Source organism: Halichoerus grypus, chromosome 8 (genome assembly GCF_964656455.1).
Source record: "Halichoerus grypus chromosome 8, mHalGry1.hap1.1, whole genome shotgun sequence".
Taxonomy (NCBI): Eukaryota; Metazoa; Chordata; class Mammalia; order Carnivora; family Phocidae; genus Halichoerus; species Halichoerus grypus.
The window spans coordinates 40,852,036-40,877,385 of record NC_135719.1 but is presented as its reverse complement, the minus strand read 5'-3'; the positions used below and the strand labels follow the sequence as shown (position 1 = coordinate 40,877,385).

The following is a 25,350-nucleotide window of genomic DNA, read 5'->3' as shown; positions in this document are numbered from 1 at the left end:
CTCTAAAATAAATAAATAAATGTTAAAAAATAAATAAAAAAGGGAGAGTAAAGCAAAGTAGAGAGGGTTAAAGTAGAAATGGAAAGAATAAATTTTCTATCCAAGCATTCTACAGCTTTTCAAAGGATACAGAAGTAACAATTCAATTTCAGTCTCAGGTTTTCAATTATTGTCAATTCAGACGGTTACTTTTTTTTTTTAAGGTTTTATTCATTTATTTGAGAGAGAGAGAGCCGCACACGCACAATCGGGGGGGAGGGGGAGAGGGAGAAGCAGACTCCCCGCTGAGTGGGGAGCCCAATGCGGAGCTCGATCCCGGGACTCCGGAATCATGACCTGAGCCAAACGCAGACACTTAACTGACTGAGCCACCTAGGTGCCCCAATTCAGACAGTTACTTAAGCAATGAAGGAAAATGTCTAGAAATAGATATTTTTAATTTCCAAAATTTCAATAGCTTATTCACAAAATCAAGGCATTTTCTTTTTTTTTTTAAAGATTTTAATTATTTGACAGAGAGAGAGAGAGCGAGAGCAGGAACACAAGCAGGGGGAGAGGGAGAGGGAGAAGCAGGCTTCCTGCCGAGCAGGGAGCCCGATATGGGACTTGATCCCGGGACCCTGGGATCATGACCTGAGCTGAAGGCAGATGCTTAACGACTGAGCCACCCAGGCACCCAAGGCATTTTCAAAACTTAAAAATGTTGGCCCCGGGGCACTTGGGTGGCTCAGTTGTTAAGTGTCTGCCTTCGGCTCAGGTCATGATCCCAGGGTCCTGGGATTGAGCCCCACATCGGGCTCTCTGCTCAGCCAGAATCCTGCTTCTCCCTCTCCCATTCCCCCTGCTTGTGTTCCCTCTCTCGCTGTGTCTCTGTCAAATAAATAAATAAATAATCTTTAAAAAAAAATGTTGGCCCCTAACACAGATACCACACAGATTCTGGTGAATCTATTATAATTCACTTTTATAACATTATTCTAGTGCATATGTTAAAGAGCATACCAGATTCTAGTGAATTATCTATGGTTCCATAGTGAGTAAATGGCATTCAACAATTTGTTAGTGCCAAACAAAACTAGGCAATCAATACACCTGTGCATTTTCTCCTTGATGTGTAAGGACAGGGAATACAGCAAATTTAAAATTTAGTCTGTCAGAAACTGTCTGATCACAGAGATGTGTAGGCCAGTACCTTCCTCTCTTCTTGAGGATGGAAGCCAAATCACAAGTTATTCAAGAATCCCCTGGAACAGCCAAGTGCAGGCTCACTCAAACATCATCACCTCCATCAGTTACCAGATTAAAGACAATAATGGCGTTCATCTATGTGAACTCCAGGTAGGTAACTGACTTTTCGTGAAGGAAGTTAAGTGGAGGGAGAGGGCAGGGAGCTGGTGTGAGTCTCTAACAGCTTATTTTCTTTCCCTTAATATCCTGAGGGACTAGCCCTGCAGTAAGACGATCATGCTGTATTTTTGTGACGCTCTGCCAGCATCCTTTTTTACGAGGGTAATAAAGAATTTGTTTAAAGAACAGCAGTGGATAAGAGCTTATAGCCTTGAAACACAAGGTTAAGAAGAAACATCAACTTGATCCAACTTACAAGAGTTGTGCCGACGGCGGAAACTTTTGGACTGACTCAGGGACTCCGTGTGCCTGTCCACATAGCTCTTTGAGCACTGCTGCTGCTGTGGGGAAACAGCAACATCCTGACTCTTCACGTCTGTCCTCTTAGGGATATTCTGAGGGGCACTGCTGGAAGAGGCTGGCTTCTTCACCAGCTTGCCCGTGCCATTCTGATTGATACCCACTTGGTACCCAACACCAGATGGGCCTAATTCTGTCTGATGAAGGTCTCCAAAATGTTGGTTTTCTCCAGGACCTGGTATCTCCAGAATTTTTAATTCCGTAATGTCACCTGCCCTGAAATACACAAAAGAGTCCAAGTCTCAAAACTGTAAGAGTGTTACAACCAATGTTCATAGCAGCATACTTCACAATAGCCAAAAGGTGCAAACCCAAGTGTCCCCTGTAAGATGAATGGATAAACAAAATATGGTAAAGACATACAGTGAAATATTTACTCAGCCTTTAAAAGGAGGCAAATTCTGACACGTGCTACAACATGGATGAACCTTGAAGACACTACTGCTAAGTAAAATAAGCCATCACAAAAGGACAATTATTAAATGATCCCACTTATATGAGATATCTAGAATAGTCAAATTCATAGCGAAAGAAAGTAAAAAAGTGGTTATCAGGGCTAGAGGAAGGGGGACTGTAGTTCGTTTTAATGGGGTATGAAGTTTCAATGTGGGAGGATAGAAAGTTCTGGAGATGGATAGTGGTGATGGTTGCACATTATGTGAATGTACTTAATACCACTGAACTGTACACTGAAAAATGGTTAAAAGGGTAAATTTTGGGGCGCCTGGGTGGTTCAGTCCTTAAGCACCTGCCTTCGGCTCAGGTCATGATCCCAGGGTAAATTTTGGGGCGCCTGGGTGGTTCAGTCGTTAAGCATCTGCCTTCGGCTCAGGTCTTGACCCTGGGATCGAGCCCCGCATTGGGCTCCCTGCTTGGCAGGAAGCCTGCTTCTCCCCCTCCCACTCCCCTGCTTGTGTTCCCCCTCTGTCTGTCTCTCTCTCTCTGTTAAATAAATAAAATCTTTAAAAAAAAAAAAAGGTAAATTTTATGTTATGGATATCTTACCACATTAAAAATACAGGCAATGTAAAAAAAAAAAAAAAAACCACACAAAATGTCTAACAGTAATAAAAATGATGAAACTGGGATCAATAGCAACCAGCTACACTTTTGCAGAGCTGTATTTTTTTTTTTCTAACTGAAGTACAGTTGACATACAAATCCAGGTATACATAGTCATCTGATATTTATATATACCATGAAATGATCACCACAATAAGTCTAGTGACCATCTGTCACTATATAAAGTTATTTTATATTAATGACTATATTCCTTATGCTGTACTTTACATCCCTATTACTTACTTATAACTGGAAATCTGTACCTCTTAATGGCAGGGCTCCATTTCATTGAAGTATCAGAGACAAAAGTGAGGAAAGGTGGTAAAGTACTTAAAGACAAGGCTCAGGCACCAACAGTCAACTGACACAGCACTGGCCTTTAAAGAGACCTATTGTTAATCACAAAACTATCACCAGCATCTTAGATTTCCAGAATGCCCAATGGCTTTTTTTCATTCATTCACACACTTTGTCATTCAATAAGCGTATATACAATACTTACTATATGGTAAGCCCTGGCTAGGAATGGAATAAACAGAGATGAAAAGCAACACATGCCCAAAAAGGAACAGTCTGGTCAGTGGAAAAGACAAGTAGACAACCAAAAGTGTTAAATACTATGACAGAGGTGTGTATAGAGTACCAGAGATCCCAAAAGCAAAATATGTAAGTTACTGTGGCAGAGATGGATGAAACATTTAAGCAAAGCCTAAGTGGGGAGGGAAAGTAAGAGTTGGCCCTGCAGAGTATAGCAGGGAGAGCGGCATCACAGACCAAGGCTCAGAGATTGAGAAAATGTGGCCCACTTGAGGAACTGCCAAGTCATTGTGTTACTAACAGTAAAGATGCTTGTGGAGGGCCACCAGGAGGTAAAGCTGTGGAGGTAATCGGGGGCTAGATCATAACCACATTAGATTTTTCTGGTGGCTGTAGAGAAGGTGGAAAAACTAGAGGAAAGAACACCCATTAGGAGACCAGGCAAGAAATAAGAGGGGATGAATAGGACAAGTGACAATGCAAAGGGAGAGAAGAGGATGAACCCAAGAGACAATTTGGAATCCCTAGGGTTTGGCGACTAACTGAACATGAGGAACAAAGAGAAAGAAGGATTTACAATGATTCTAAGTTTCTAACTTGGAAAGGTGTCATTACCCACCAATTAAGGGCAGACCTTTGGAAAAAGAAACCCGCAGGTGACATAATGAGTTCAGCTTTGAAAATCTTATAAGATATTTTCTGGGATATCCACCTGGAAGTGGCCAATAGACAAAATAAGTGTCTGGAGTTCAGATAATGGGTCTTAAAGATTTGAAGTCTCATTAATGTAAGAAGTACACATGAAATGGTCTAGGGAGATTACAGACTAAGAAAAGAATCAAAAATAAAACTTGAATAAACCAATCTTAAAAAGTGAGAAGAAAATGTGGTGCCGGGGGGATGTAAAGGAATGGAGGAATACATGGAAAGAAAACCCAAAGGGGTGACAGAGAAATTAAAGAGGGCACTTCAACACTTAGGGAGCATCTGAATAAAGTTAACATTAAGACACTGCCACTGAATTTGGCTATTAGGTCATTTATAACTTTGGCAAGAGCTAGTTCAACAAGATGATAAGTTAGAAAAAAGTAACGGTGGGGGTAAGGAAGGACTAGAGAATGAGGCCACAAAGGGAATGAAAGCAGACTATTCTGCTCTGAAAAGAACTGTTGGTATAAAGAGAAGGGAAATGACAGGGCAACACCTAATGGCAAAAGCAACCTGTGGAGGGTGTGTGGGTGTGCGGGTGTGCCTGTGTGTAGGTGGGTGTGGGTATGTAGGAGGGTGTGGACTGTGGGGGAAGGCTGGGAACGTTAGAACGCGAAGAGGAAAACAGGTATGAAGGTTGAAAATGAAGACACAAAAGAGAACGGTGTCAAAGGAGACAGAAAAGGACAGTATATAAAGCACATGGGATAAGGGTAGCCTTGAACACAGAGGTTACGCCTTCTATTGAGATTTCAGAAGGGGTAAGACATTAATAATGGATACTCCTACAGAAAAGATTAAGTGAAGGTATTGTTCAGACAGTCTTGTCTGACAGTTTTGTTGTTGTTGTTGTTGCTGCCATTTTAACCTAAGAATGGGAGATTTTGTGACAAACTGGTGAAAAGAGGGATATGAAGACAACTGAACTTGAGATCCGCAAACACTAAGAAACATACGTTCCTGTAACTAAGGACATCAGCTACTGGCAACAGTGCGCTTCTGAAGATAAATTATAATACAAATCTACAAAGAGAGATACATTTATGTGTGCGGGGGGAGATCAACAAAGGTCTTAGATATAAGAAAACACAAATAATAAAAGCCTAAAAAAATAGATTATTCTGAATTTGACCCATTTAAATAAGAATATTGAGGGCTTGACAGAGATAAGAAAAAGGTTGCACAAACCCTAGTTCATTAGCTGAAAGCTAATTAGGACACAAAGTCTATACTGAAACAGCAGCTAGACTATAAGCGTTAAGACTGCAAAAATCTCACCCCTGACAAGACACTCCTCAAAAGCAGCCCTATGTAAGAGAATATTGGCAACTGGACCTAGATGCAAGCTCCACAAACCACCAGACTAGACTTGAAAAAATCAGTCAGGACACTCACCTGAAGGTGACTTCTGGCACGAGGCACTTCACTCCATTGTGGAAAGGCCGGGTGAGAGAAATGGTCTGGCTGATCTGATCCACTGCGGACACTCTTCCCTGATAGACCCCCAAGCTATCTCCACAGTTGATGGACACAATACTGCCCAGCCAATCTGTAGCCATGTTTCTGAAGTAAGACCACTGTAGAGAGAAGGAGCCATGCAAATCTTGAGAAACAGACAAACCTTTAATTAAATTCAGCATATATTATGTCAGGCTCTGAACCAGGTGTTGCTTAGTAATTCACATTCTGGGGGTGCCTGGGTGGCTCAGTCCATTAAGCATCTGACTCTTGATTTCGGCTCAGGTCATGATCTCGGGGTTGTGGGATAGAACCCCAGGTCATGAGATAGGGCCCTGAACTCAGTGGGGAGTCTGCTTGGGATTCTTTCTCTCCTCCCTCTATCCCCCCCTGCCTGCCCCCCTCCCCCCGCTCCTGTGTGCATGCACGCTCTCTAATATATCAATCTTTTTATTTTTTTTTAAAGATTTATTTGAGGGGCGCCAGGGTGGCTCAGTCATTAAGCGTCTGCCTTCAACTCAGGTCATGATCCCAGGGTCCTGGGATCGAGCCCCGCATGGGCTCCTTGCTCGGTGAGCCTGCTTCTCCCTCTCCCTCTGCCTGCCGCTCCCCCTGCTGTGCACGCGCTCTCTGTCAAATAAATAAATAAAATCTTTTAAATAAATAAATAAATAAATAAATAAATAAAACTTTTGATGGGAATGCAAACTGATGCAGCCACTGTGGAAAACAGCACCGAGGTTCCTCAAAAAATTAAAAATAGAACCACCCTATGATCCAGTAATTGCACTACTGGGTATTTACTCAAAGAATAGATATGGTGTGTACACACACACACAATGGAATATTATTCGGCCATAAAAAAAAAAAAGAATGAAATCGTGCCATTTGCAACAACATGGATGGAGCTAGAAGGTATAATGGTAAACAAAATAAACCAGTCACGGGGCGCCTGGGTGGCTCAATTGGTTAAGTGTCTGCCTTCAGCTCAGGTCATGATCCCAAAGTTCTGGTATTTAGGCCTGCATCTGGCTCCCTGCTCAGCAGGGAGTCCGCTTTTCCCTCTCCCTCTGCCCCCTCCACCCCACTGCTCTCTCTTGCTAATAAATAAATAAAATCTTAAAAAAAAAAAAGATAAGCTAGTCAGAGAAAGACAAATACCTTACGATTTCAATCATACATGCAATTAAAAAAAAACAACAAGGAAAGGGGGGAAAAAAAGAGATCAAATCAAAAACAGACTCTTAACTATACAGAAGAAACAGATGGTTACCAAAGAGGAGGTGGTGGGTGGGAGATGGGTGACATGGGAGATGGGTGACATAGGTGAAGGGGATTAAGAGTACACTCATCTTTTTTTTTTTTTTTTTAAGATTTTTGTTTATTTATTTGACAGAGAGAGACACAGCAAGAGAGAGAACACAAGCAGGGGGAGTGGGAGAGGGAGAAGCAGGCTTCCCGCGGAGCAGGGAGCCTGATGAGGGGCTCGATCCCAGGACCCTGGGATCCTGACCTGAGCCGAAGGCAGACGCTTAACGACTGAGCCACCCAGGCGCCACCAGTACACTCATCTTGATGAGCACTATTTATAGAATTGGTGAATCACTATACTGTACACCTCAAACTAATATAACACTGTATGTTAACTATACTGGAATTTAAAATTTTTAACTTTTTTTAGTAGGAGCATGCATATTAACGAATAACAATATCATTTAATTTTATAATTGCTTTAAAGAGCAAATAGTAAAGATAATATTTACCTAGACATCAAATCATACAAACTGTAACTTTTTTATAGCTAAATCAATTTTGACAAGAAAATGGGAGGAATCAGTCTACCCAATGTCAAGACTTATTATATAGGTATAGTAATCAAGACTACGTGGTATAGGTGGGAGGATATATAAATCAATGGAATAGAGTAGAAAACCCAGAAACAGACCCACACAAAATAGGCCCCGAACTGATTTTGATAAAGTGCAAAAGTAATTCAACAGAGGTAATACAGCTTTTACAAACGGTGCTGGAGCAAATGGATATCCATCAGTAAAAAATAAACCTTGACCTAAGTCTCTTAATTTACACATATACTAAAAATGACTATAGACTTAAATGTAGTATGTCAAACCATAAAACTTTTAGGGAAAACATAAGAGAAACCTTCAAGATCTAGGGTGAGGCAAAAGGTTCTTAAGATACCAAAAGCATAGGGCGCCTGGGTGGCTCAGTTGGTTAAGCGACTGCCTTCGGCTCAGGTCATGATCCTGGAGTCCCGGGATCGAGTCCCGCATCGGGCTCCCTGCTCGGCAGGGAGTCTGCTTCTCCCTCTGACCCTCCTCCCTCTCATGCTCTCTGTCTCTCATTCTCTCTCTCTCAAATAAATAAATAAAATCTTTAAAAAAAAAAGATACCAAAAGCATAATCTATAAAAACACAAACTGATACACTGGAGTTCTTGTAAACTAAAAACTTTCGTTCTGTAAAAGACCCTGTTAGGAGGATAAAAACACAAGCTACAGGCTGCGAAAAAATATTTGCAAACCACATATCTGAATAAGACAAAGGACTAATATCTAGAATATATGAAGAACTCTCAAAACCCAGTAGTAAAAAAAAAAATAATAATCCAAATAAAAAAAAAAAAGGTCGAAAAACACAAAAAGACATTTCAACCTAGAAGGTATACAGACAGCAAGCAAGCAGATGAAAAGATGATCAACATCATTAACCATTAGGGAAACGCAAATTAAAACTACTGTGAGGTATCACTACACACCCACCAGAATAGCTAAAATAAAAAATACTGACAATACCAAGTCCTGGAAAGGAAGTGGAAAAACTGGATTCCTCATACATTGCTGATGAGAATGTTAAATGATGCAGCCATTTTGGTAAACAATTTGGCAATCTATAAAAAAAATATAAACATGCAACTACTACATGACCCAGCAATTGCACCACTGGTCATTTATCCCAGAGAAAGGAAGACTTAAGTTCACACAAATAGCCCCAAACTAGAAACCCAGATGACCTTCAATGGGTGAATGGTTAAACAAACTGTGGTACATCCATACTACAGAGCAAAAGTTAAAAAGCCAACCCCCAAAGTTACATTCTATATGATCCAATCTGTGTTAACATTCTTGAAATGACAAACTATAGATAGGGAGATGAGTGGTTTCCAGGGTTTAGGGAGGGGTGGAGGCAGGAGGGAAATGAAGATGGCTATAAAAGGGGCAACATGAGGGATTCTTGTAGTAATGGGAATTCTGTACCTTGACCACATCAATGTCAGTATCTTGGTAGTGACACTGTATTATAGATTATGAAGGTGTTATCAATGAGGAACACTGGGAAGGGTATATGGACTCTTTCTGTATTACTCCTTATAAGTGCATACGAATCTATAATTATCTCAAATAAAAAGTTTAATTTAGGGGCGCCTAGGTGGCTCAGTCGGTTAAGCGTCTGCCTTCAGCTCAGGTCATGATCTTGAGGTCCTGGGATCGAGCCCCACATCGGGTTCCCTGCTCAGTGGAGAGCCTACTTCTCTCTCTCCCTCTGCTGCTCCCCCTGCTTGTGCTCTGTGTCAAATAAATAAATAATCTTTAAAAAAAAAAAAAGTTTAAATTTAAAAATCAATGTCTTCTACCACGTTAACAAAATAAATGAGGAAATTGTGTATGTTATCAATAAATGCAGAAAGATAGGGGCACCTGGCTGGCTCAGTCAGTAGAGCACACAACTCTGGATCTCACAGTTGTGAGTTCAAGCCCCACATTAGGTTAGAGATTACTTAAAAATAAAATCTCAAGTAGATAATAGGGGCGCCTGGGTGGCTAAGGTGATTAAGGGTCTGCATTTGGCTCAGGTCATGATCCCAGCATCCTGGGATGGAGCCCCACATCAGGCTCCCTGCTCAGTGAGGAGCCTGTTTCTCCCTCTGCACCTCACCACCCTCTTGTGCTCTCTCTCTCTCTCTCTCAAATAAATAAATAAATAAAATCTTTTTTTAAAAAGCAGCACAAATATTGGAAAGAACTAAAAATGTCTTCATTTGTAAGCCCTATGATTGACTGTATATATAGAAAACCCTAAGAAATGTACCAAATAAAAAAATCCTACTAGAATAAATTAATTTAGCAAGGTCACAGGATACAAGCTAAATTAAAATATTCTTTTTTTTTTTTAAGATTTTATTTATTTATTTTGACAGAAAGAGAGAGAGAGACCACGAGAGAGGGAACACAAGCAGGGGGAGTGGGAGAGGGAGAAGCAGGCCTCCCGCCGAGCAGGGAGCCAATGCGGGGCTCGATCCCAGGACCCTGGGATCATGACCTGAGCCAAAGGCAGATGCTTAACGACTGAGCCACCCAGGCGCCCCTGAAATAAACTGTATTCTTTATAATAGCAACAAAAACTGAAAATGAAATTTTTTTTTTTTTAAGATTTTATTTATTTATTTGAGAAAGAGAGATAGCAAGAGACAGCACAAGCAGGGTTAGGGGCAGAGGGAGAAGCAGACTCCATGCTGAGCAGGGAGTCCAACACGGGACTCGAACCCAGGACCCCGACCTGAGCCGAAAGCAGACGCCCAACCAACTGAGCCACATAGGCACCCTGAAACTGAAATTTTGAAATACTATTTATAATCATATTAAAAAACATAAAGTACTTAGAAATAAACCTAATGAAAAATGTACAGAACTTCTATAATGAAAACTACAAAAGACCCCTGAGAAAAATTAAAAGACCTAAATAAATGAAGAGATGCACTACCTTCATAAGTCAAAGAGCTCAATGTTGTCAATTCTCCCCAAATTGATCTATGGATCAAACACAGATATCAATAAAAATCCCAGCTGGTCTTTTTGGAGAAACTGAAAAACTGGTTTTAAAATGTATATGGAAATGCAAAATACTTAGAATAGCCAAAATAATCACGAAAATATAAAACAAGGCTAGATGTTTTATACCACCTTATTTCAAGATTTACTATAAAGCTAGAGAAATCAGTGTGGTGTTGGGGCACCTGGGTGGCTCAGTCCGTTGGGCAGCCGACTGTTGGTTTTGGCCGAGGTCAGGATCGCGGGTGTCATGAGGCTGAGCCCGCGCACTCAGCACAGTCTGCTTGTCCCTCTCCCTGCCCCTGCCCCTCCCCCACAAATAAATAAAATCTTAAAAAAGAAAGAAATCAGTATGGTGTTGGTGCAAGAATAGACAGATAGATCAATGGAACAGAACAGAGTCCAGAAACAGACCCACAATGACTATTTACTGATCAAGGCACCAAGATAAATCAATGAAGAAATCCAAGTATTTTTTAATAAATGGTGCTAGAACTGGACATATGAGGAAAAATAACCTCCTATTCCTATCCCACACCAGATACAAAAAAATCAATTAGAAACAAACTATCTAAACATAAAAGCTAAAACTAAAGCTACTAAGAAAACAAAAATTGTAATATCTTAGTGACCTTGGGAGAGAGAGCTTTCTTAGAGACAACACAAATAAGTACTCATCATAAAAGAAAAAAATCTGACGAATTAGATTACATCAAAATTTAAAAGTTCTACTCATCAAGGGGGCACCTGGGTGACTCAATCAGTTAAGCGTCTGACTCTTGATTTCAGCTCAGGACGTGATCTCAGGGGTTGTGAGACTGAGCCCCACATTGGGAGCCCTGCTTAAGAGTCTCTCTCTCCCTCTCCCCCCACCTCTGTCTCTCCCCCACGCCACAAAAAAGTAAATAAATAATGAAATAACCGTATTGTAAAGTATTTAGAAAGGTATTCCACATAACCTAGACCCGTCCCCAAATCGCTTCAATGGAGGCTACCTCCCAGACAGCCAAGCAAAGCACTTCAAGAAGCAAAAAGTTCCTGCCCTCTTCTCTTACCACCCCAAAACAAGAGGAAAAAAAAAAAAAAAAAGTCAAGCAAGTCAAGGGAAAACAGTCACAGTCAATATATCTGATAAAGGACTTATATCCAGAATACATAAGGAATATTAACAAATCAGCAATAAAAAGGAAACAACACATTTTTTTAAAAATGAGCAAAAGTAGTTATCTGAATGACCAATAAACATTGGAAGGGCTGCTCAACATCATTAATTACCAGGGCAATGCAAATTAAAACACAACCAGACAACTCAAATGTCTATGATGGATGAATGTCTATGATGGACGAATGGATAAAATGTGGTAAACACATACAGTGGAGTATCATTCAGTCTTAAAAAGATATCTGATAGGGGCGCCTGGGCGGCTCAGTCGGTTGAGCATCTGCCTTCGGCTCAGGTCATGATCCCAGGGTCCTGGGATCGAGCCCCACATCGGGCACCCTGCTCCGCGGGAAGCCTGCTTCTCCCTCTCCCACTCCCCCTGCTTGTGTTCCCTCTCTCGCTGTCTCTCTGTCAAATAAATAAATAAAATCTTAAAAAAAAAAAAAGATATCTGACAATGTTACAGCATAGATGAATCCTGAGGACATTATGAGAAGTGAAATAAATAAGCCGGACATGAAAGGACAAATCATGTATGATTCCACTTGCATGAGGTTCCTAGAGTACTCAAGAGACCACTTATCACAACAGACTATTCAATCACAGAGACAGAAAGTAGAAGGTGGCTGCCACAACTGGGGGAGCTAAATTATTGTTTGATGGGTATAGAATTTCAGTTTGGGAACCTGAAAAAGTTCTGGAGATGGATGGTGGTGATGAATGCATAACAATGTGAGTGTACTCAATGCCACTGAACTGTACACTTAAAAATGGTAACTTTTATATGTATTTTACAACAACAAAAAATCATTAAGTTGGGGAAAACACCGTAAGATACCATTTTACACCCACTACAATGGCTTAAAATTAAAAGGGCTGGTAGGTAATACCAAATGTGTGTGATGATGTGGAGCAACTGGAACCCCCTGACACTGCTGACAGTGTAAAATGATACAACTTTGGAAGAGTTTAGCAGTTTCTTATAATATTAAACACACACTTATGACCCAAAATTTCATCCCCAGGATTTACCCAAGAAAAATGGGAACATATTCACAAAAGAACTTGTACACAAATGTATGCAGCAGCTTTATTCACAAAAGCAGGAAAAGTGGGAACAAGGAGAAGAGATAAACAAATTATGGTATTATACAACAGAATGCTACTCAACAACAAAAAGGAACAAAAGATGCTACAACAAAACTCTATGAATAGCTGATTCTATCTCTTTCTGGTATCTGCTAAAATGTCACCACCCCAAAGAGGTCTTCCCTGGCTACCCCAATCTAATGTCACTACCCATCACTCTTCAACACCTCACCTTCTGTTATGATCTCAAAACTCATCACTATATGAATTATCTTTTCGGTTTATGTTGTATCACCCCACTAAAATGTAAGCTTCATGAGGGCAAGGAACCTTGTCTTGTTCAGCCAATAGAGTGCCTACAACGAAAAAGGAACTCAAATATTTATCCAATCAATGAATGAATTACATGTAATAAATCTGACAGAAGTTAATCACTGAAAATCTAGAGTATTAGTTATATCTAAATGTCACCGCTCTTCTTGGAAATGGTTCTAAAATCATAATACCCTTTAAGCATACTCTATGCAAAATCCTATATAAGATATGGAATCTAGGGATGCCTGGGTGGCTCGGTCACTTAAGCGTCTGCCTTCAGCTCAGGTCATGATCTCAGGGTCCTGGGATCAAGACCCACATCGGGGGACTGAGCTCCCCTGCTCAGTGGGGAGCCTGCTTCTCCCTCTCCCTGCTGCTCCCCCTGCTTGTGCAGGCTCTCTCTCTCTCTCAAATAAATAAAATCTTTATATATATATTTATATATGGAATCTAACACTGCCCTACACACAGAAGGAAGTAGCACACGAGTATAAACATAACATACAATATTAAGTACAAAATGAAATATTGCTTAGCATTCTCCATGAAAAATAAAAAAACAGAATAGCATTTCAAGCTGTTTTCAAATATCAATTTCAGAAATACACCTACATAAGGGGCACCTGGGTGACTCAGTCGGTTAAGCTTCCAACTCTTGGTTTTGGCTCAGGTCATGATCTTGGGGTTGTGAGATCAAGCCCCATATGGGGCTCTGTGCTCAGTGCAGACTCAGTCTCTCTCTTGCGCTCTCTCTCCCCCCTCCTCCCCTCCTGCTCACTCGGCTCTCTCTCAAATAAATTATTTTTTAAAAAAAGAAACATACCTACATAAAATATAGAGTCTAACGAAGGAAAAATAAAAAACACTCTTAAAAAAAAAAAAAAAAAAGAGTATGACCCATCAGAAACACAAAAACCTAAAGAGAAAACTCAGGTTGTTTTCCAGTGCTCTAAGCAGTATCAGAAAACTATGCTGACAGAACAGAAAATAATGTATTAGCAGGCTCAATCATAAGATTTTTTTTTACATTTTATAAAAAATTTCAAACATACACAAATGTAGACAGAGCAGCATAATGAATCCTACATACCCATCACTTAGCTGCCACAATTATCAATATAAGAATTTAAGAAATCAGGTGAATTTCCAATGCAACACAATTTCCACAACACTGATAATGGTAAAAGGCACAAAATACACACACTTTAGGCTTATTTCCCATGTCCTAACAAAACTTTGTCTACTTAATACCACAAAAGTATGAATTTCCTTTCCTATCATTTATACTCCATCATAATCCTACTCTGATGCTTGTATTAGATAGATGCAGAATGAAAGCTGTGATAACAAGAATTTTTTTGAATACCAGAAATTAATCAGAGGTGAAAAAGACTTACTTCTTCCTCATGCAACACGTATCTTTAAGACTAATGCTAAGGCGGGGCGCCTGGGTGGCTCAGTCGTTAAGCGTCTGCCTTCAGCTCAGGTCATGGTGGGATCGAGCCCCACATCGAGCCCCGCATCGGGCTCCCTGCTCCTTGGGAAGCCTGCTTCTCCCTCTCCCACTCCCCCCGCTTGTGTTCCCTCTCTCACTGTGTCTCTCTCTGTGAAATAAATAAAATCTTTAAAAAAAAAAAAAAAAAAGACTAACGTTAAGGCGCAGCTGGGTAGCTCAATTGGTTAAGCGTGACTTTGGCTCAGGTCATGATCTTGGGGTCCTGGGACTGAGGATTGAGCCCTGCGTCAGGTTCCATGCTCAGCAGGGAGTCTGCTTGTCCCTCTCCCTCTGCCCCTCCCCGCACTCGTGGGTGCTTTTGCTCTCTCAAGAAGAAAAAAAAAAGGCACTGATGTTGAACCAAAATAAAAAGCTTTTGCACAGGAAAGGAAACCAACAAAAGGAAAAGGCAACCTACTAATGGGAGAAGATATTTGCAAATGATATATCCAATACGGGTTTAATATCCAAAATATATAAAGAACATACACAACAAATACAAATAATCTGATTAAAGATGGCCAAAGGGGGTGCCTGGGTGGCTCAGTCGTTAAGCGTCTGCCTTCGGCTCAGGTCATGATCCCGGGGTCCTGGGATCAAGCCCCGCATTGGGCTCCCTGCTCCGCGGGAAGTCTGCTTCTCCCTCTCCCTCTCCCCCTGCTTGTGTTCCCTCTCTCGCTGTGTTTCTCTCTGTCAAATAAATAAATAAAATCTTTAAAAAAAAAAAAAAAATTAAAGATGGCCAAAGGACCTGAATAGACATTTTTCCAAAGAAGACATACAGATGGCTGACACATGAAAAGATACTCAACATCACTAATCATCAGGGAAATACAAATCAAAACTACAATGAGGTATCACCTCACACCTGTCAAAATAACCAGTATCAGAAAGACAAGAAACAACAAAGAATATGGAGAACAGGGAACCCTCGTGCAGTTGGTGGGGATGCAAACTGGTGCAACCACTGTGGAAAACAGTATGGAAATTCCTAAAAAATTAAAAGTAGAAATACCACACAGGGCGCCTGGGTGGCTCTGTTGGTTAAGTGTCTGCCTCTGGCTCAGGTCATGATCCCAGGGTCCTGGGATGGAGTCCCACACCAGGATCCCTGCTCAGTGGGGAGCCTGCTTATCCCTCTGCCCCTCCCCCTGCTCATGCTTTTTTTCCTCTCTCTCAAAATAAATAAATCTTTAAAAAGAAAAGATATATGCGCCCCTATATTCATTGCAGCATTATTTACAATAGTCAAGAAATGGAAATAAACCTAAGTGCACACTGATAGATGAATATATAAGATGTGGTGTACACACACAAACACTGGAATATTACTCAGCCATCAAAAAGCATGAGAACTTGCCATTTGTGACAAAATGGATGGACCTAGAGGCCATTCTGCTATGGGAAATAAGTCTGATAAAGACAAATATATGACTTCTCTTGCATGTAGAATATAAAAAACAAATGAACAAACAGAAAAAGAATCATAGAGAACAGGTGGTTGCCAAAGGGGCAGGGGTTAGGAGGATGGGCAAAATAGGTAAAGGGGATTAAGAGGTACAAAATTCCATTTACAAAATAAGTAAGTAACAGGGATGAAAAGTACAACATAGGAAATATATTGTAACAACAGGGGCACCTGGGTGGCTCAGTCGTTAAATGTCTGCCTTCAGCTCAGGTCATGATCCCAGGGTCCTGGGATCAAGCCCCACATCGGGCTCCCTGCTTAGCGGGGAGCCTGCTTCTCCCTCTCCCACTCCCCCTGCTTGTGTTCCCTCTCTCGCCGTCTCTGTCAAAAAAAATAAATAAAATCTTAAGATAATAATATTTCAACAACAGTGTATGGTGAGCATAGTGTAATGTACAGAATTGTCAAATCACTGTGTTGTACACGTGCAATATAACATTGTACATCAACTATAATTTAAAAAGACACTGATGTACATTCAAGTTTATATTGTTAATAACTGAGTAGAATTTTTTTTAAGGATTCTATTTATTTATTTGACAGAGAGAGACACAGTGAGAGAGGGAACACAAGCAGGGGGGGTGGGAGAGGGAGAAGCAAGCTTCCCGTGGAGCAGGGAGCCCGATGAGGGGCTCCATCCCAGGACCCTGGGATCATGACCTGAGCCGAAGGCAGACGCTTAACGACTGAGCCACCCAGGCACCCCAATAATTGAGTAGAATTTTTAATAGTTTCAAAATGTGGACTGCCAGTTCTACAATAGAAACTTTATAAAAAGTAACTACTCAACATGTAACAAATTGCCCTTTTTATTATCAGAAACTTCCTTCTATATAAAATACAACATTAATACATTATTCAAAATTCATCAAAAAGGTTTAACTATAAAGAAAATTCCTCTATTAACTGAAAACAGTGAATCTAAAACAAGTGAGTGCCACCATCTGGGTTCCTAATCAGAAGAACACGCTAAGGAAAGGGCCTTCATCAATTATAGGGCTAACACCTTCATGTCAAAAGAAGAGCAACAGCTGAAGCAGAGATCTAGGAGCCACAAGGAGACCGATCTTTGATGCCTTTTACTTTCTACTTTTCCATCAAGGTATAATATATATAGTAAGTCTACATATTTTAAGTGTACAGCTGAATGAATTTTTTGCATACTAATTCACCCACATAACCACCACCTAAATCAAGACATAGACTATTTCAAACACCCCAAAAGGTTTCACTGTGCCCACAAAGGTAGCCATTATTCTGATATCTAACACAAAAGATTAGTTTAGCCCGTTTTTGAACTTCATGTAAATGGAATCATAAAGGTTCTCTTTTAAAATATTTGGCTTCTTGAGGAGCCTGGGTGGCTCAGTCGTTAAGCGTCTGCCTTCAGCTCAGGTCATGATCCCAGGGTCTTGGGATCGAGCCCCACATCGGGCTCCCTGCTCAGCGAGAAGCCTGCTTCTCCCTCGCCCACTCCCCCTGCATGTGTTCCCTCTCTCGCTGTGTATCTCTCTGTCAAATAAATAAATAAAATCTTTAAAAAATAAATAAATAAAATAAAATGTTTGGCTTCTTTTGCTCAATATTATACCTGTGAGATTCATCCTTATTGCTGCCTGTAGCAATAGTTCATTCTTTCTCATGGCTACATAGTATTCTATAACTATGCCTCAATGTATAAACCCATCCTACTGTTGATAGTTGGGTTATTTCCAGTTTGGGGGGCTATCATGAATAAAGAATTAAACATTTTTGTATTTGTCTTTGTGGGGAACAAATGTACCCATTTATGCTGGCCATATTACACAGGAAGTCCTAGAGTATGTATGGACTACTTTGCTCAAATGCTAAACTATCACTCTTTCCACATTAAGGATGAGACTTTTCTGTATCATTTCTCTCATAAGAAGCCTTTAGATAACAGTCAGATAGCCCTAAATGATCTTCCACCCATGATGCAACTGAGGCAGTAGCCAAAATAATTCATAAACTACAAATGAACAACTTGCCAATTACCGACCAATCAACTTCCATTTCATCTGCCACATCAGACAGAACTCACACCATTCAGATCCAAGGAACAGCTCCGGTCCACTAAGGACAGTTATAATTACCAGCTGGAGATAAGTGGTTAGTTACAGACGTATTTTTCCACATTTATCTGGAAAGCTGTTTAATCAAAATCTTGGGAATGGCAGAGATCTTAAAAAAAAACATCTAGTACAATCTTAGTACTAATTCCAGATCTTCCATAAAAAGCAGCACAGTGAAAAGGGCATGGACTTCTGAAGTCAAACATCACAGGCCCAGGTTCACTTCTGGACTTCACCATTTACCAGCACTGACCTGGGCAAATTATCCTGAGTCTCAACTATAAAATGGCTATTATACCAATTATACCACCACCTCAGAGAACTATTGTGGAGATTAAATGAGATAATCTATATAGTTTCTATCATTAGCAAATCTTATTTCAAACGTCTCCTTTTAGCAGAAATATTGACCAGATAAGCGACTTGAGTTATGGCCCTAGAAAATCATAGCGTGAAGGCCACTTCCATTCTTACCCAAACAAAACTACAAAAATGCAACTACAGGGGCGCCTGGGTGGCTCAGTCGTTAAGGTCTGCCTTCGGCTCAGGTCATGATCCCAGGGTCCTGGGATCAAGCCCCACATCGGGCTCCCTGCTCAGCGGGAAACCTGCTTCTCCCTCTCCCACTCCCCCTGCTTGTGTTGCTCTCTTCCTGTGTCTCTCTCTGTCAAATAAATAAATAAAATCTTAAAAGAAAAAAAAAAATGCAACTACAAAAACAAATTCTCTACATCTTGGAAATGAAGTCCCAATCTTCAGCTAAAAAACACATATCTTTAGGGATACACAAAGGTAGCCATTATTCTGATATCTAACACAAAAGATTAGTTTAGCCTGTTTTTGAACTTCATGTAAATGGAATCATAAAGGTTCTCTTTTAAAATGTTTGGCTTCTTGGGGCGCCTGGGTGGCTCAGATGGTTAAGCGTCTGCCTTCGGCTCAGGTCATGATCCCAGCGTTCTGGGATCGAGTCCCGCATCGGGCTCCCTGCTAGGTGGGGAGCCTGCTTCTCCCTCTGCCTCTGCCTCTCTCTCTCTCTCTTTCATGAATAAATAAATAAAAAACATTAAAAAAAAAAAAAATGTTTGGCTTCTTGAGGCGCCTGGGTGGCTCAGTCATTAAGCGTCTGCCTTCAGCTCAGGTCATGATCCCAGGGTCCTGGAATGGAGCCCCACATCGGGCTCCCTGCTCAGCGGGAAACCTGCTTCTCCCTCGCCCACTCCCCCTGCATGTGTTCCCTCTCAAGGAACAAGCAAAGGAATCAATTTCCAGTCTTTCATAAACCTGATCAGCCCACATAACTGGATTATCAATAAAAGATTTTCAACCATAAAATGTATTATTTTAGGACATGAGTCTGAAAACTACAGCCCCTGGGCCAAATAGGGCTCACTACCAATCAAGGTTTAGAAGAACACAACCACACTTGGAAGTGCCTCAGTGGCTCAGTCGGTTGAGCCTTAGAAGCCTGATTTTGGCTGGGGTTGTGAGATAGAGCCCCGAGCTCAGCATGGAGTCCACTTGCGATTCTCTTTCCCTCTCCCATTCCTGCATTCTCACACTCTCTAAAATAAATAAATCTTAAAAAAAAAAAAAAAAAAAGGAAAAATACGAAATAGACAAATCCCCAGAATAATGCAAATTACCAAAAGTGACTCAAGAACAGAAAGTCTGTATAGACCTATACCAAGTAAAGAAACTGAGTTAGTGGGGTGCCTGGCTGGCTCAGTGGGTAGAGCATGTGACTCTAGATCTTGAGGTCCCCATGTTGGTGTAGAGATTATAAATAAACTTTAAAAAGAAAAGGGGGGGTGCCTGGGTGGCTCAGTCGGTTAAGCGTCTGCCTTCGGCTCAGGTCATGAATGATCCCAGGCACCTGGGATCCAGCCCCGAATCTGGTTCCCTGCTCAGCGGAGAGCCTGCTTCTCCCTCTCCCGCTGCTGCTCCCCCTGCTTGTGCTCTAAATAAATAAATAAATAAAATCTTTTAAAAAAAAAAAAAGTGGGGCACCTGGGTGGCTCAATCATTTAAGCCTCTGGCTCTTGATTTCAGCTCAAGTCATGATCTCAGGGTCATGGGATGGGGCCCCTTCCAGCTCTGTGCTCAGGAGCCTGCTTGAGATTCTCTCTGCCCTCCCCCTATGCACGTACTTTCTCTCTCTCAAATAAATAAAAAAAAAAATTGGGGCGCCTGAATGGCTCAGTTGGTTGAGCATCTGCCTTCAGCTCAGGTCGTGATCCTGGGGTCCTGGGATTGAGCCCCACACCGGGCTCCCTGCTCCACAGGGAGCCTGCTTCTCTCTCTCCCTCTGCCTGCCGCTCCCCCTGCTTGTGCGCCTGCTAGTGCTTCCCTCTCACTCTCTCTCTCTGTCAAATAAATAAAATCTTAAAAAAAAAAAAAGTGGGGTGCCCAGGTGGCTCAGTCGTTAAGCGTCTGCCTTCGGCTCGGGTCATGATCCCAGAGTCTTGGGATCCGGCCGCCATCGGTCTCCCTGCTCAGTGAGAAGCCTGCTTCTCCCTCTCCCACTCCCCCTACTTGTGTTCCCTCTCTCGCTGTTTCTCTGTCAAATAAATAAAATCTTAAAAAAAAAAAAGAAAGAAACTGAATTAGTAATTAAAAATCTTCCCATAAAGAAAAGCCCAGGCCCAGAAGACTTCACTGGTAAATTCTATCAAATATATAGAAAAATAAAAAATGCTACACAAACTCTTTCAGAAAACAAAAGAGAAACATTTCCAAACTCATTTTATGAAGGTACTATCACTCTGATACTAAAGCCAAAGACGTCATAAGAAAACTTCAGTATCCCTCAGGAACACAGACATGAGAATCCTAAACAAAATATTAGCAAACTAAATTCAGCAACATATAAAAAACATATACACCATGACTAAGTGGGGTTCAATCCAGGAACACAAGATTGGTTTAACATCCAAAATTCAAGCAATGTAATACACGATTTACACATATCTTATACATATCTTAGAGGGTTTGGTTTTTTTTAATATAGAAAAGGTTATTTGTACATTTTAAAAACATCAAGGGGCACCTGGCTGACTCAGTCAGTAGAGCATGTGGCTCTGGATCTTGGGGTTGTGAGTTCAAGCCCCACATTGGGTATGGAGCTACTTAAAAAAATTAAATAAAAACAGAGAATTGTGTATTTAGATAACTTTGTATTTATTATTTATTTTTATTTTAACATTTTATTTTTTTTATTTGACAGAGATAGAAGAGCACACAAGCACAAGCAGGGGGAGAAGTAAGAGGGAGAGGGAGAAGCAGGCTCCCCACCAAGCAGGGAGCCCGACACAGGGCTCGATCCCAGGACCCTGGGATCATGACTTGAGACGAAGGCAGACACTTAACCAACTGAGCCACACAGGCATCCTTTGTATTTATTTTTTTTAAAGTCAATATTTACACGTCAAAAATTACATCCTAAACTATTTAAACTACTCAAATTTATGATGAAAAAATTTCAAATGCCAACTTAATGTGTAAGAGATACATAGATTTTCTAATGTTCTAAACACTAAAAAAGGTTTTAAGACCTGAGTAACAAGGGAAAAAGAATCATTCATGCCAAAGCAACTCCACCATATCTTCAGACAGCCAATAAAAAATTATTTTTGAAAATTTGACAAATTCCAACTCCTTTTAACTTCTACCCCCAAATTAATTTACTCTTGTAGCGTACCCAGACATAAACCTAATACTCCAGGATGGAGCCAACCAGTGCTGGGGTCAACCTTCCTTTCCTCTTCTAGATTCTATATTCTCCTAATGTAATCTACTACCACAGGTCACCTCAGTTCTAACCACATCACTGATTCAGATGAATGAGACTCCACTTGAACCCCTTCTAAGTCACATCTCTACCTTCATCAACTTGTATAATTGCACTTTTTGGACCCAACTGAAAGTTCTCACATGTATATGACCCTTCCATTTCATTAAACTGCATTGGACAAATCTTGCAATTAACCAGATGATATTTTCTCTCTTCACTTCATAAAGGTAACAAATCTGATAAGCACACCTTCCAGATAAGGCTTTTTTTTTTTTTTTTTTTAAAGATTTTATTTATTTGACAGAGAGAGAAACAGCGAGAGAGGGAACACAAGCAGGGGGAGTGGGAGAGGGAGAAGGAGGCCCCCCACGGAGCAGGGAGCCCGATGTGGGGCTCGATCCCAGGACCCTGGGATCATGACCTGAGCCGAAGGCAGACGCTTAACGACTGAGCCACCCAGGTGCCCCCAGATAAGGCTTTAAATACACACTGTATATAAAGTGATACAGCTTCAACCCACCAGAATCCCAACTGTAAGCTGTATCCATAAATCAAACCCCTCCAGACCCTGATGCTCAAAACCAGGATTCCATCTAATTTTACCACAATCTGGCAAATTCCCCTATCTCACCCACCAGGTCATCATAAAAGACTTAACAAATGTCTTGCTAAAATTCTGACACACTATCACTATATTCCTTTGACAATGTGAATGTCCTGTCCTGTTGTTCTGGCATTGTTTATAACTCTAGCACCCCTACTCCTCTGGCTATTAAGGATAGAAAAAGGACACATTTTTCACTTTACGTTAGTTACAGCATCTCAGGAATTACGAATTATCTTAAACATTTTCTAGCCCATTGTTTTTCAGCGAAGTTTTTTTGTTTTGTTTTGTTTTTAAAGATTTTATTTATTTGACAGAGACAGACACAGTGAGAGAGGGAACACAAGCAGTGGGAGTGAGAGAGGGAGAAGCAGGCTTCCTGCGGAGCATGGAGCCCGATGTGGGGCTCGATCCCAGGACCCTGGGATCATGACCTGAGCCGAAGGCAGACGCTTAACGACTGAGCCACCCAGGCGCCCCTAGCCCATTGTTTTTCAAACTACAGGTCTTTAGCGGTCATATTAGCCGTCAATTTAGTGAGCTGCAATCAACTTTTTTTCTTTTAATGAAACAGAAAATGTCAAAGGGCATCATATGCAGAAAGGGTAAACTTTTGGGCTGTATGTGTGTATACTCTATGCATGCTGGGAGCACATTAAGTCATAATGTAAATGTATCTAACTGTGGGTCTCAGGTCAAAGTTTAAAACACACTTTGCTAGTCCCACAGCCCCACCCCCACAAGGAAGCTCCACCAAAAAAATTCTTAGTAATCAAAAGTTATTTGTAGCCATTTTCATTTCATACAGAGAAACCAACAGAAATTTTGAACTCGGTACACCTAATCTGCCAATCATTTAAAAAAAGGCGTAGAATCCATCTGAGGTTTCCAGTTGAAATACTAACCTGCTCAGAGATAGTCATTTATGTTCTGATGGTAGTAAGACCTGTATCTGACAGCTGACTGAAATCAGTTTAGTCTGTGGCTAGGGAAGAGAACAAAAACCATTCTGATTCCTCATCCGTAACCACAGGACAGAATTGTTAGGACTCCTCCTAGCTCTGGAATTGGGAGATTCCCTGAAAACCAATGGGCGAGGACACGCCAAAACACTTGAACCACTCAACAAGCCAACTACTGATAAATTCAATTCATAAATTCAATCATACAAAGAGCACTTAAAGAAGCTCAGACTTATACCTACAGCTGGAAAGAATCAAGAAGCTGCGCCCTGGCAGGTATCATTATTTCTCAACCAACCTTCCCTCTCAGACCCCAGTTCACGTCTATCCTCAGGCTACATCGGTCACAGATGTGGCACCCGAGCTGTTCCATGCCACCCTACTCCATTGTGCGAAAGGACACTGAGGCAAAGAGCAAAGAGCGGGCGAGCTGCAGCGGCCATCAACGAGGCGAACCCAAGAGCCTAGGCCGCTCATGCCTCACACCTCACACGATTCCCAGGCTATTTAGAATCCTGCTGCCTTCAGTCTTCCACCTCAAACCATACCCCCTGAGGAAACCCCTAGGGCCTGGCCCCCAGCTCGCGCCCGCCTCGATAAAAGTCTACAAGGCCTGGAACCCGAAGCCTAAAAGCAAACGCGCCTGGCAACCCCGGAAGCCCCCTCCCGCCAGCGCCCACAGCCCAACGGCCCCCTCGTTCCCACCTCCACGCCGTCTGGCCGCCGCCTCCTCCGCACACCTCGCCACGTCGACCCCGCAACAGGAGAAGACCCGGAGGCTGAGGGGCTTCTCCACACCCACCCCCACAGCCGCGGCCGGAAGCGCCCCGCGACTCCACGCCACCGTCGTGAGGTCACTTCCGGCGCGACGCCTTGGAAACCAGACGGCAGGCTGTTGGCAAGCAGAGCGCCCGGGAAATTTGAGAGCTTGCGAGAGCGCGGCGAGGGCAGGCGCTCCGCCTTCCTGAACCCGGCCTGGGCGCCCATTTTGTGAGCCCCGCCTACTTTTGTTGGGTAGAGGCCTGGTTGGAGTAGGGGTCCTGCTCCACTCTCCCGCCCAGACACCTGGGGGACTCCACTCTCCCGCGCAGTCCTGATGAAATGTCCCCGCTTTCCCTCCAGACCCCTTGGTCAGATCGCTGATGAAGACCGGAGGACTTTGGAGAGTGCCTGGTGACGTGGAGCCCATCCTCGATTAGTTGCAGCTGTGGGACGCAATAAGTAGGCCCCCCTCGAGGGATTAAATTCCCTTCGTGGTTAATCTTAAGAGTGTATCAGCTTCCTCTCATTTTGGATTTAGCGCTAAGCCATTCTGTATTTGCATTCGGCCTCCGCCCCCCATACACACACACCCCACTACTTGGTACAAGGGAAAGTGCCACTCCTTGGGGCATTTTAGAGCCTCCTGATGGTTTTGGAATATAGGTAAGGTTCGGTGGGCTGGAGTCCGGAGCCCACGACCAAGACAGAATTCTTGAGAGTCTGGCGCAAAATGGTGGTTCGGCACCCGTGGGCAGAAAGAGCTGCTGTCCCAGCGTTGTGAGGGGTAGCTGATTTTATACTTGGGAGTTAGGGGCAGTAAGGAAAAGGGAGGATTTCAAAAGAACTTTCATATGCTAAACAGGACGTACAAGATACCAGAGGCCTTGCCATTGTCAAATTAAGGGTTTTTTATTTCCTTCTAGCAAAGCATTAACATTAAGATAGTTGGGAGCTTCCTGGAGGAACTTTACGTTCTGTCTGCTTCAAGTATCTTGTCAATGGGCTGCAGGTTCTAAAGACATTTAATTCTATCTACATTTCTTTCTGGAAGCTAGGTTATTGATAGAACTGCTTTGTTCTTTGTATATTGCTAAGACATTTCTAAACTGAGGGAGACTCATGTCTTGCAGGATTGTGATCTCTACAATATTTGTTTTTCTTTAGCTATAGGGCAGCCAGGAGTGTCTGAGGAATGTCATATATATCCCATGTGGGGGGTGGGGGGTGGTCAGCTTCTGCTTTGTCCTCAGCTTGCTTTCTGTTCCCTCATCACAATCCTTTAAAT

The 25,350-nt window shown here is 41.9% G+C and overlaps 1 protein-coding gene and 1 long non-coding RNA gene across 3 annotated transcripts in view; one reads left to right on the top strand and one right to left on the bottom strand.

Moving 5' to 3' along the window:
- Positions 1-24,136, bottom strand: part of EDC3 (enhancer of mRNA decapping 3) — a 59,183-nt gene extending 35,047 nt beyond the window's left edge. Inside the window, exons 1-4 of one of the 2 annotated variants that reach the window (XM_036117757.2) lie at positions 24,009-24,120; positions 12,806-12,929; positions 5,410-5,591; positions 1,604-1,923 (exon numbers count right to left, since the gene is read on the bottom strand). In XM_036117757.2, the coding sequence (XP_035973650.1) occupies positions 1,604-1,923; positions 5,410-5,573 (484 nt within the window). In that variant the 5' untranslated portion in view covers positions 5,574-5,591; positions 12,806-12,929; positions 24,009-24,120. Of the gene's footprint in view, positions 1-1,603; positions 1,924-5,409; positions 5,592-12,805; positions 12,930-24,008 lie in introns of both variants that reach the window. The other variant, XM_036117756.2, reaches the window with a different exon arrangement.
- On the top strand, positions 24,040-24,570 carry LOC118551754 (uncharacterized). Its single transcript, XR_004925228.2, has 2 exons — positions 24,040-24,293; positions 24,426-24,570. It is a non-coding gene; the product is annotated as an uncharacterized LOC118551754 (long non-coding RNA).
- The last annotated feature ends 780 nt before the right edge of the window (positions 24,571-25,350 follow it).